This window comes from Tinamus guttatus, unplaced genomic scaffold (assembly GCF_059628265.1).
Source record: "Tinamus guttatus ecotype Peru unplaced genomic scaffold, ASM5962826v1 Tinamus_guttatus_pri_ptg000012l, whole genome shotgun sequence".
In the NCBI taxonomy this organism is placed as follows: Eukaryota; Metazoa; Chordata; class Aves; order Tinamiformes; family Tinamidae; genus Tinamus; species Tinamus guttatus.
The window spans coordinates 377,372-390,292 of NW_028288546.1; the positions used below are offsets into that span (position 1 = coordinate 377,372).

The 12,921-nt window shown below is 31.2% G+C and overlaps 1 protein-coding gene across 3 annotated transcripts in view; it reads left to right on the plus strand.

Moving 5' to 3' along the window:
* CSMD3 (CUB and Sushi multiple domains 3) overlaps positions 1 to 12,921 on the plus strand; it is a 574,767-nt gene that overhangs the window by 235,659 nt on the left and 326,187 nt on the right. For 2 of the 3 annotated variants that reach the window (XM_088523156.1, XM_088523167.1), the window contains 2 exons: positions 5,139 to 5,216; positions 9,702 to 9,789. In XM_088523156.1, the coding sequence (XP_088379282.1) occupies positions 5,139 to 5,216; positions 9,702 to 9,789 (166 nt within the window). The remainder of the gene's footprint in view (positions 1 to 5,138; positions 5,217 to 9,701; positions 9,790 to 12,921) is intronic. The other variant, XM_088523178.1, reaches the window with a different exon arrangement.

Below are 12,921 nucleotides of genomic sequence, written 5' to 3' on the forward strand. Positions count from 1 at the left end.
TAGCAAATACTGAAGTTTTCAGGAGTCCACGAGTGTTTAGATTAGTCTTCTGCCACAAGTATTTATGCCTCTCTACAGATCAGAAATATCTGACGTTTGCTTAATTTTAAATATTGTTTAAAATGCCAGTTTCCACTTTTCAAATATGGTATTAAAGTTATTACGTTATTACTAGTTCATTTTTCTTCTTTGAGTCTTAATTAGTTTGCTGTGTTCCTATGGAGAATCCTAGTTTTAATTGCCACCATCTTGTACTGTTATTTACACCAGGGCGTCGTGAGTTAAAAAAAGCATAAATCATTATCAGTCTGATGGGGTTCATGGGTTAATGGATGTTAATGTGCATTATATCTTTCTGCTTTGGAAAAGAAGCTAAACTTTGCCACAGGCTAATAGCTAAGTAGGAAACCTCTGGAGAATGTGGCTAGTATTGGTAAGATGAAGGAGAGTTCAAATTTCTACACTTTTTCTTGCCACCTAGCACTTTTGAGACTATGCTGGCCTCTGAAACTACATACCATATGAGTATCTGAGGAAGAAAAAGAAAGCAAAACCACATTCTTCTGTTCACTGTAAAGGCACTGTAGAAGTTAGTTACTTTTTGTTTGAAAAGGTATGAACTCATGTGTGTGATCGGATTGATTGCTTGGTTTGATTTTATTCGAACTAAAGAGAGGGAATTTCAAAAACTGTTGATATGTATTTGCTTTACATATTTGTTGATACGTAAAAGGTTTGACAATATATTTGTCAAAGAGAAATTTCAGAACACTAGTTCCAAACTTCAGTGTCTTTTTTTCATGGCAGTAAGTTAGCATTTATTTTTTGACCTGGGTTTGTCATTATTCTCAGTATACTTCACTAAAGGAATAACTGAACTCCTTTGAAATAATATTTTGTTGAGTTAAAATTCTTTCTAATTTGTAAAAATCACCTCTCATTCTCTATATTGACCCTATGTAACTCAACAATACAACTAAGATATAATTTATACCTGTCCAACACTGAACAGAGGATAATAGCAGTAATGTTGGCCAGTTCTCTGAGAATCATGCTATGCTTCTGATAGGAGAATTTGCTGAATATGTTAAATTATTAAAAATATGAATATTAGAAATATTAAACTTGAATATTAAAATATTAAATATGAATATTAAAATATTAAATATGGAAAGTGTATAGGATATTACTATTAAGCTATTCTTTCCAAATATATCTTCAATTATATGGTCATAGAAACTTTCAAAAGAACTGAGTAACTTTAATGTGCTGACACTTTCAGATATATTTTAAAATGTATCTACCATGGAAGTAATAAATTAGACACAAATCTTAGAAGTATATCTCTAGAAAAATAGACTAGTAGACTGAGAAATAAGATGACTGATTTTTCAGCTGAAGATATTCACACTGATTCCTTCAGTGACCCCGATGATGTCCAGTAACATTAGAAAAAAAAAGACACTCTCTTTGACTTTATTTCAAAATGGATACATTCAAAATTCTGAATGTAAAGATTTTCAGGGAGCTGAACTGCTAAAGCACAGATTTGAAGTTGTGTCTAGTGTTCTTGGTACTAGAAACTAAGACAGTATGTTCATAATGCATAATAAATATTAAACAAGGTACATGGAAAGGAGTAAATATATCTTCTGCTTATAAATACAAAAATTAAGAAATTACTTCAGGATAGGCTTAATCTAATTGAAGGTGCTTACTGTCAAATGGAAGTAAAGAAACAACAGAGAGTCAACCAATAACATTTTGTTTGATATCAAAACAAATATTCAGAATTATTCCTATCTTTTTAACTTCCTATTTGAGTCAATTTTTAAATTTAATATTTTGACATTTGCAATTTAATCATTTATATTTAAATGGAAAGTTAAAGAATTCTTAAGACTAAAGTTAATTTATTTCACAATTTTCTAAATCCTGGTTCATTTAACCTGTATTATGAAATAGTAAACAGCTTGCAATTCCTGATTCTCACAGAATTTAATAAAAATAAATAAAACAAAAATTTTCAGAAGCTTGCAAAATTAGTTGTTGCCATAGAATTATATGGGAAATTAAGTGTTCAATAATACATATACACTGGGTCTGGTAATTATGTAAAAAGTCATCCAAAGTATTATCTTCAATTCTGTATTAAAAACATTTGATAACAAAAAAGCACAAGCAATGATGAGCATAAACTCCAGGGTGGGTGCCTCAATAGCTTTCAATTTTTTTAAATATTCTGATTTTATCTGTGATCCAGTATTGAAAAGTTATGACCATAGTGTCTATTCTTCACCAGGCCATAATATCAAAGGTGTATTCACTTTTGGAGATGTACAAAGAAAGGGGATGCATTGCTCCCCAAATACAACAAAATAAATAAATAAATAAAAACAAAACAATGAAACAAAACTGTGAAAGTATTAACTTTAAAATCTAGGATTAAAAACAACACAACAACAGAAAGACATAGCTGTGGCAAAGAGTGCTAAAAGTCAATTTTAAAACACCATATTGCTCTTATATTACAGCAATGGACATGTGGTTACCTCAAATAACATTCTATAGAATATTCTATATTCTATAGAAATATTCTATATTTCTTTAGAATCTATTTTCACGGTGTTTCCAATTAATGGTGTGAAGTATTTCAATAAGTTATTGAATTTTATCTCTAATCAGTTTGTTTTGCTTACTCTAACTTTAAGATTCTGTTTTGGAGTTGATTCTGAACCAGCCTGAGGTTCAGAATCTGAGTCTGAGGGCCAGGACTTAATGGCAGCTTTGGATTTCATGAGTGTATTTGTTTATTTATTTAATCATGCAATGCCACTGTCCAGAGCACTGATGACCTACAGTCACTGAAGGCAACATCCTTTACTTTGTCTGTCTGGTCCTTTCTGCTGTACTCTGTTCTCTTCGGACACCCTTGAGGTTTAGACTGGCCTATTCACTGGCTCTTGACTCTTCTGAAGCACTAAAGCATATTAGTCTGACCATACTTACTTGTTTGAAGCATTAGCTCATCTGAAATACCTGTCGGGAGAGGAATTTTTTTTTATTACTATTATTATTTTTTAAAATATATGTGCATGCATATGCTGCCTGACATATACGCTAGTGCCTGTGTGTGTTTGGGCCAAGTACGTTTGCATAATTATGCCTTCAGAGTATATTTATACCTTGATGTGCAGTAAATCAGTGTTCAAAACCCAGTTAAAAGGAGGTTTCATCTCTGCTAGTGTAAAGAACCTTTAGAAGTCCTGTGTTATTTACTTTCCTAGTAGTACTTAATAGCCTCAGCAAAGCAATGCAAATCATTGTAAAAGTCCCTGATTGTTTTAAACACCGTGCTCATCAAGACACTTTCACAGTTTTTTGAAAATTTCCATTAACATAAACTCTGGGTAAGTGCTCAGTGCTCAGATCAGCGCTTTACAGCTGCCAGGGGGGTGGTAGCAGCCAGACCGACTGTCCTGCTGCTTGCTCCGATTAGTATATACGGCTTCACTTATATCCTCTTCCTTGAATCTCTCTCTCTTTGGCAGCAGTAGTTCCTTGTACCCATTTTGCCATCATCCAACTTCTTCCATGTAGCTTGTAAATAAATAGAGTTGTTAAAGTTATATATTTTAAATACTAATTTTGCTTAGAAGATCCATTCTTATACAGATTCACTGCTCATTGACAGAGTGTATGGGGACAACAGACACTTAGTCCAATGACTGACAGAAAATCCATTTTGTATCCTCGCTGATTTTACTTTACTTCTCTTACCGTTTGGTATCTGTTTACTTTCTTTTATTCTCTCTTTTTTATCCACTTGCTTTGTTTCAAAAATATATTAAAGACACATACTTCCCCTAAATTAACTGCATTTATTGCAATGCCAGGCAGCCCAAAATAAGGGTATTTATGGAAGCAATTCATCTATGGCGTTTGGGGTTAAGGTGGGAGACAACTACCTTCCATGTCACACTTTTTAAGTAAAGGTGCTCAAGTATGAAACAAGTTCAGTTTCAGAATCAATCGCAGAACAGCAGAATGTAATCTACAATGTGTATTCAAATATTTTTAGATGAAAGATTTCTGCTTTCTCTGTGCAAAAGATGTAAATACATAGAATAAAATCTATATATTTCCCAAATAAAAATGGTTCTTCCATTCCAGAACTAAGGACAAATCTAAAATAGATTTTGAAAACAGTTCACGGGAATGCTTTTGGAGCATGAAAATAGTTCAAATGGCTTTTGATCTTGGTAAAATATTACAATGTATTACTTCTATAAAGATTAGAAGTCGGTCTCACAGTCAACTTAATTTTTTTTTTCAATATAAAATTACAAAATTTAAGTTCTTCATTTCATTTTTTTCCAACAATATTTTAATATAAATTTTGTTCACAAACAAATATGTAGTTATTTCTACTTCTGATTAAACCTTTACAGAATATATGCAGAGAAGGAATATATACTCTTCTTTTTGTTTAGGCATCTGCTTACTATAGATCTGATGGTATGTTTTGGATTTCAGTATACTTTCACTGATGTGTTTTGGACAACTTTTTTTTTTTTTTTTAATGCTCTAGAAGTGGAGAAAGATAGTCGACTAACACAGAAAAAAAAGTTTTTTCAAGAATTTCATATTATTTGCTTAAAAGTTGCTCACTTTTCATTTAGCAGAATGATGGTGTTCTGGATTTTTTGGGGGAGATTGTGTGGAGGTATAAACTTTCATATTTCCTAATAAAGAAAAGATATCATATAAGAATTAATGATTTTTAAGGAAAATATTACTATTCTTGCACTTTCCATGTTCCATAATTATGTGACAACTGTATATGGTTCATGGAAATAAACATTTTTTGCCACCATTCTTGTTTCTGGTAAAGAAAAACATAAATTACAAATCTTACATCTTTCCTATGTCAGATACACAAATTGGTCTAAATGCTTGCTTTTTGTATTTTTTTTTCACTTTCTTTTCCAGAATAGGTACAAAATATAAGGTTATTAGATAGACAGTACTCTAGTTTTTATATACTTCCATGATAAAATTTGTCAAATGAAATGAAGTATTTTACACTGTATTGCCTGATACATGTTTTTGTTTGTTTGTTTGTTTTTTTTAACTAGTGAAAAAGGCCATAGATTTTAAATCTAGAGGATTTAAATTGTTTCCAGGGAAAGACAACAGCAACAAGTTTTCTATCTGTGAGTGTACTCCTTTTTCGTTACTTTTTTCTAGTGCAAGAGTGAAGTTTGTGCTGTCTGTGTCGTTTGTGTGTTTATGTATTTCTAATAGTATAACTGAAATCAATTTCTTTTTATAAATCTATTTCTTCGATCTGCATGGTGAATTTTACAATATGGTTCTACTCTGAAAGCTGGCTTCCTGTAAATCTGGCATCATAACATTCCATGTTTATTTTGTCAGTAATTTCTGGTTAAATTTATAGTATTTACAAAGAAATCAGTATTTAGCCTCCCAGATATTAGCTGAAATCTTCAGTGTGAAGTGAGGGTATGTCATTTTAAAGGATTTTTTTTTCCTCCTTCCAGACTGTGCAACCCAAAACCCATTCTCTGATGCAAATATACAGCCATACATTTTTGTGCATGCAACGCTCATAATGCCACTTCCTGCAATCTCATTTTCTTCGCTAATTTGTAGATTTTGTTATCTTGAATATGCTTAGTGCTTTCTATTTTAGTTAGGGAAAACAGAAACTGAAAGTATCCAGCATTTTAGAAGATGGAGTCCTGATAAACTGATAAGGAACAATCAGACAACTTTCTATTAAACAGGTGTGACTCTAAAGGCATTAAAGAGGGTATCTATTTTAAAGAAGATGCCATTTTTACAGAATAAGGTTTTGGACTAGAACCACATTTTAAATATTTAAAAGTAATTGGTTAAAATAAAGATGGATTAAATGTGTAGCATGTGTCTGCTCATACTACATTTCATTATTATTAACAGGAGAGAAGAAGAATTAACAAATATGTGTGCTTATGAGGCTTCTTAATCTGCAATTTTTTTTTTGTTTAAAGCATAAGTGATGGATTCAGTTTCCTGGACTTAACATGGAAATAGATTTCCTGAAGAAAATACATTTCAATGTATTTGCTTTTAGGTTTTAAACTATCAACATATAAATCTTGATCTTGATATTTTTTTTTTAGATAGGACTTTTACTAACTAAGAAAAATGAAGCAACCTGGACTTCAGTTCATCTTTTTATAATGCAGCATACTGCTACTTTCAACTTTTCTGTTAATTGCATCATCTAACCAGTTCTGAAAGACATTGTATTTGAAAACAATCTATTGAAACTCTTTAAAAATGTTATTTTTATACATTGACTGACAAGCAGGGTGGTTATGCAACAAGAAATATAGTAAGGTAAATCCAGTAGTGTTTATTGTAAACAGCATGGAGTCTCTGGCTGAATCTTTATCTGTTATTTTATAGTTACAAAAGAGAACAATAATTGAATGGCTGACAAAAAGGATTATGTCTTTATAAAAATATGTATTTTACAAAGCAGTAAATTTTCCATTAAATAAAAATTAATAGGGACTGTATAATATTTGCCATGAAGTACCAGATATGATATCTAGATGTGATTGTTATAAAATTAATAATAGAATAATCTGTTAGTATTTTCAATACAATTCTCAAAACAAATTCTTTATATCACTTAATATTTTGTGATATTCTATGTAAAGCTGAAAGCTTTGGTATCTTGGATTATTTCGTATGGTGAGTAGATTACCTAAATCAAGAATAAGTGAAGGCGGAAAGTTGATTTATGCCTTTATTCAGTCATAATCTTATCATAAAAAGATAATTTAGATTTAATTTTATAATCCAGCACTTTGTTAGCTCATCACTTTGGTAGCTTGTCCAACTAAAGAGGCAATATTTAATTAGAAGCGTATGCATTTAGTTGTTTGTTTTATGTAAAATTCCCAACGTGACCTCAGTTGGATCTGTACTTACATAACAGTGTTAGAATAGGATCCTTCAAAAAAATGACTGTCAGTCAACTGCTAATGGAAGTAAACAGAATATCTATTTTAAATGGTATCTTGTATTATCAAAGTCTTTGAAAAAATGTTGTCTTCTAGTAATTCTTATAAATATTTCTTTTCCTTATATTATTTTTCTTGAATGAACTAGGTGTCTAATGTAAAATGTTAATATAATTTTCCTTACTTATGAATATTTTTGCAAACATAGGCCCTGATCCTGCAAGCACTTATGCACATGTCTAGTTTATATACTTGTGCTTATCGGGTTTACCCTTGTAAGAACAGAAACATGACACGTGTGCATAGGTATTTGCACATAGTAAAGTCAAAAGCATAACATTGTTTTGATACAAGCATGCATCAACTTCATTTGGCAAGTGTTTAGATTAACAAAACAATCATCGAGAGGACCTTCTTCAATCTGGACTAGACCTATGGGTTTTCCTGCTTCCCATTGTGTGCTCAGAGCATGAAGGAATGCCTTCTTTAAATGCCCTCCTATATAGGGTATACCGACATATATATACATATATTTATTTATACGGGCAGATGTCTGGGGATCTGCAGGAGAACTGTGTATCAATAGACTGAAAAATCAAGCATTATGTCTGAAAAGACAAAAAGACAAACATCCTGAGTTTAAGTTGTGTATTCCTGTTTGTCAGAACACTTAAGCATGTAAATGATGAACAGAAATAAGAATGAATTTAAGCTTGTTCATAGATACATTCAAGATCTGGGATCAAAGCTAAGAGGCAGATCAGTTTAATAACTTCTATGTAGAGCTCTCCTTGTTCTGAATTTTTAATTGTGCAATATATTAATTGTGTCGCTGCAATTATTTTCCTTTAACATACTCCCTCAGACTTTTCTTTATGAATATTAATACATCCATAAATTATCCTTTAAAAATCCATTTCATGGAGTATGTTTTAAGAATGTAACATCATATTGAAGATGTCAGAAAGCAGGGCAGTTTCTCAAACATCAGTTTGTAGCAGAAATTGTAGAATATAATAGATATTGTACTGTTGAATCCATTTTTTTATTTGTTTGTTTGTTTTTAATGAATATTGCTATATCCATTGGGAGATGAGAATGCAGTGTAAAATGACTTTTAGAAATGTAAAATTAGTAAGTGCAATAAATAGAAATAGACCCACTTAGACTTTATTTTAAGTAATTCTTTTATGTCCATAGGTATGGAGGTAAAGACCGTTGCCCTCCCCCCTTCCTCACCTTTTTTTTTTTTTTTTTAATATTACTTAGTATTGTTATCAGGCCTCACAAATAGAAGATTCTGGCTATAGTTCTAAAATATCTTTAAATTGTCAGAAAAAATAGCTGAAGGTCATGCACATTTTACCCTACCTGTTCTCAAGTGCAAATCCTTTCCCTCCCATCCTCCCTGCAGCATGGAAATCCTGATTGCCTGATCCCCAAATTCTTCTTTGGCAATTAAGTAACCAGGGTTGGGGAAGAAAAAATCTGAATGTCATTGGCCTTCATGAAAAGCTGAAGTTTAACAGAAAGCTCTTAGGAATGTAATTAAACACATTTTTTATTGGGAGAAGTCAATTCTACAAAACAGTGTGATTACCTTAATTTTATGCAAGCTCTTTCTTAAAAGGAGACTATCACTGAAAATCCATTGGTCTGGAACCTCAGAAATGTGGATATGGTGAAAAAACTTCTTCTGATTGACATAAATCTATTGGTTTCATGTCTGATACTGTGAAAACAAGAAAAAAATGAAACTTGTATTTTTAAAAAATATCCTTATCATGAATTTAACTAGTAACAGAAAATACTCCTTTGCTAAGATTTTCTTTTAGGATAGCCACCTCCTGAACTTCAAGTTAAATGCAAAGTATATAGAATTACTTTTGACTGCAAATTATTTTTAGAATATAAAATTTTGCAAGATGGAACAATTATTTGAAAGTACACAATGCATTAAAAAAAAAAAAGAATAGGAAGTTGAATATGCGGAGGACCAAATTTTTATATAGAAATTTCTGCAAAATGATATTGGTTTGAATACTAATAACAGACTTTTAGACAGGATAGAGGTAAACACAGGAAGTTTCCCTCTGAAGATCCATTTTAGTTTATTTTAAGATCAATGTATGCAAACAGGCATTTGAATTTTGGGGGGCATCTCCAGATCACCATATTTTGGGGGCATCTGCTTTTTTTTTCCATAATGATTAAGGACAGATCTCTCAGCATGAGCGTATCTATTCAAATTTTATTATAATTCAAGAATGAAAGGCCAGCTCTTAGATTATATTCAGAGTAATATCTTTTGGCCCTTTAACTTGCTGAATACTCCTTTAAATACGAATACTTCTAAAGGAATAACAATGACATTTTCATGTGGGTTCAATAATATTACAAGCAAGGAAAATAGGTGATTAATACAACTTATTAAAAAATAGTGTTATTTGTTGAAAGCATAAAGAAATAAAGTGTTTCATTTATTGCAGAGAAAATACATATACTGAAACTAGAGATTATATGAAAAAATGCTATTCTATAGAAAATCCGTTTTAAATGACCAAAACTGAAGATATTTTTTGTATTTGTTAATTGTTTGAATTTGCATTTCCTAAAAATAGCATTACTTTGTTTTTTGTTTTGTTTTGTTTTGTTTTGCAGTAAATGAGGGAGGTATTAAACAGGCATCCAATTTGTGTCCAGATCCTGGAGAACCAGAAAATGGAAAACGGATAGGCTCAGATTTTAGGTAATACACAAACCTTACCATTATATGATTTTTGTATTATCGACTTGCTGCAGCCATTTGGAAAATGCGTATGTTAAAAATCTGTTGCTTTTGTTGCGTTACTCTTGCATACCTGAACTTCTCAGTGCTAACTGAAATGTAATTCTGTGTAAAATTGCATTGTGAAGTACAAAAAGAAGGTAAAATATCTACTTTACTTGAAAGAGAACATATATATGTTATACTCTGGGTTAAATTTAATTAATTTTCTTGTGTAAAAGACTTTCTTGTGTAAATGCTGTCTTGGATCTACAGATATTGAGCCTACACTTGGAACTCAAGATTTTTGTGAAGGACACGAGGGGATATTAAAAAGAAAAATATGCAGAATAAGATGCAACACAAAAAGAAAAAAAAAAGTATACGTAATATTATATACTTGATGCATATACAATTTTGGGATTAATTTTATACTAAAAGAATAAATCTTATATTCAGCACTAGCTTCACGTCACCTGCTATAATGTGACTTTATCATCATATTTACAAATCAATTCAAGACAGCTAATTGAGAAAAAAAGAGAAAAAAATAAATAGGAGGAAGATTTACTATGTTTAGGTTTTTTATTTTGTTATATATAATCTTGTTTTGAAGGACAAACTTTTTTATTAAATGCAATTTTGCTGAATATATATTTTTGATATGATACAACAGACTTTCTAACATATGAAGATAAGAAATATTAGAATAATGTTCTGAGTCAAGGGCAGATATTTTATAAAATACTATTACTTTACTCTTTTATATAAAATTTGTTGGCACCTTTTATTTTTTTTTTCTCCTTGCAATCAGGCTTGAAAATGGCATCTAAAATACCTGTGTTATCCATCAATTAGTAATTATAATCACTCTTTTCCTCTACTTTTCAGAAAAGAAAAAGACAATCAGAGAAAGCTTTAGAAATATTGTATGTGGAATGCCGTTTTTAATGGAAATCTGACAAAACAAATATTCTTAATATTTTCAGGAAAATTATTTTAATGAACTAGTTGCTTAACTATCATGATTTTTAAAACTATCACACAGGTCACTGTGTCATGTTTTAGACTCTGGTGTATGGCTGGCATGGTAGGCTAAGCTTTTGAGAGGCAATCTGGAAGTCTTTTTCTAGTTCTTCCAAGTTACAATTAAAAGACCTACTTGCAATATGGATCTAGTTAGACTTTTGTAAAGGTAATTACCTCTAAGGACAGATGATGATCCTCATGCCCTCTTCTCTCTTCTTTTCTCTTGAGTTGAAACTGTTCGGAGATCTAACCTCATTTCTCATTTTTACACTGTGGTGATGTATTTGTCAAAATTTCTACATATTTTGAAAGGAATTTGTGAAAAAAGGAAAGAAGACATTCATACTATGAAACAATAACATGCAATCTTTCAAAATCAAAATATTTTCTTTTTAATTGCTTTTTAGAATATCTTTCAATGGCTAATTAAACTTGGTGATTTTTTTAAATTAATCACATTATCTGCGAAGGAGGATCAACAATATTGAATATGCTACTTCAGATTTATGTATATAACATAGTGATTGATCTAATCCCATCATAATACAGAAGAGTAAATACTTCAACTACATTTTACCCCCCAAAATAGCTTGCACGTACATAAGTAGGCATAAGGAGGAAAAAGTGCAAATGAAATGAAAATGTTCTGTTTCTTTTCTTTCTTTTTTTTCTTTTTTTTTTTTTGAACAAAAGAAAGAAAATAACCTTTCTTTACTCAAAATTAAGTATACAGAATAGGTAATTATGATACTGTTAGCTTCACAGGTTTTTTCTTTTTTTTTCTGGGGGACAGGAAATGAAGATAATTATATGAATAATTAGAAATAATACTGAACAGATTCTAGGAACTCTAAAATCCTATTACATTTAATGGCAGACTTGATGCTTCCTGATTTTGTACCAAACTAGGATGATGAGCAGCAATTTTCTGAAAGCACAAGTTTCTCACTGACTTCACTGTCAGCTCAAATCTATTCTAAGAAGTTGCCCTGGAACTAATTCAACTCATCCAGAAGTCTGAATTTACATAGCTTAGTTTCTTCAAAGATAACAAGAGTATGTTCTGGATAATCTCTGAACAACTCCCATCTAGTACAACATCTCCTTAATAGCTTTTCTATTCTAAATAAGGCTTTTACAAACAACTCATAAAGGACCATCTATTGCACTGTTTTCCTTTCAAGATACTGAGTCTTTCTACTGTTTCATGGAGTTTCTCTTTTTTTATAATGTAAAAAGACTTAACTTGTAAAGAGCAGGAGCACAGACACAAGCATACACATATATAATTTCTAGCTACTTTATTGACCAGCCTTGAAGAAGGGATCAATTACTCCTTTGGTTGTATTCATCTTACACATATTAGAAATAGATAAAATGATTTTTCTATGGAAGGTTTGTTAGAGGTCTCATGAATGTGAACATTGAGATTCCCACTTGTAAGAGTGGGAAGGCTGAATGTTAAAAATATTACTGTTGTTTATCTCAAGCTGAACACTGAATAATAAAAATAGAGGTCTTTCTTACAGAGAACAAAAGCAAAAAAAATCAACAAAAGTCCCTTTTGAGTTAACCTGGTTTCAGTCCTCCTTATATCATACTCCCTGTTTGTCTCTTCTTACATTTCTAAAGTAGGAACACTTTGAACTCTTCAAAAAATAAATAGAAAATAATCTAAAAGATTTTTTTTTCTGTAGTCAAAAGTAAAAGTGACTCTTCTACTGATTATGGACAAATAACACAGTGATGTACCGTCAACACTAAGTAAATACAAGTAAATCAGTGTAAAAACTGGTACTGCATGTTGCAGTTGCTCTGATACGAAATGCAGATGACTCACTGGTCAAGAATATGCTATCAAAGGAATGTGTTGAAACCCCTTCTAAGAATCAGAGTAGCGACTGAAACTTCAGTATCTCACCATTTAGATCAATGATGCGCTGCCCTCTTAAGAAGGTTTAATCATTGTTTAATGCTTGTTTTCTCTTTAATTGAAATTGCTCTTTGGAAGCTTGAGGGTAATTTCTTGCTAGAGGCAGGAGTGTCCATCCACTGAATCCACTGAAGTTGTGCGTATTCCTTATA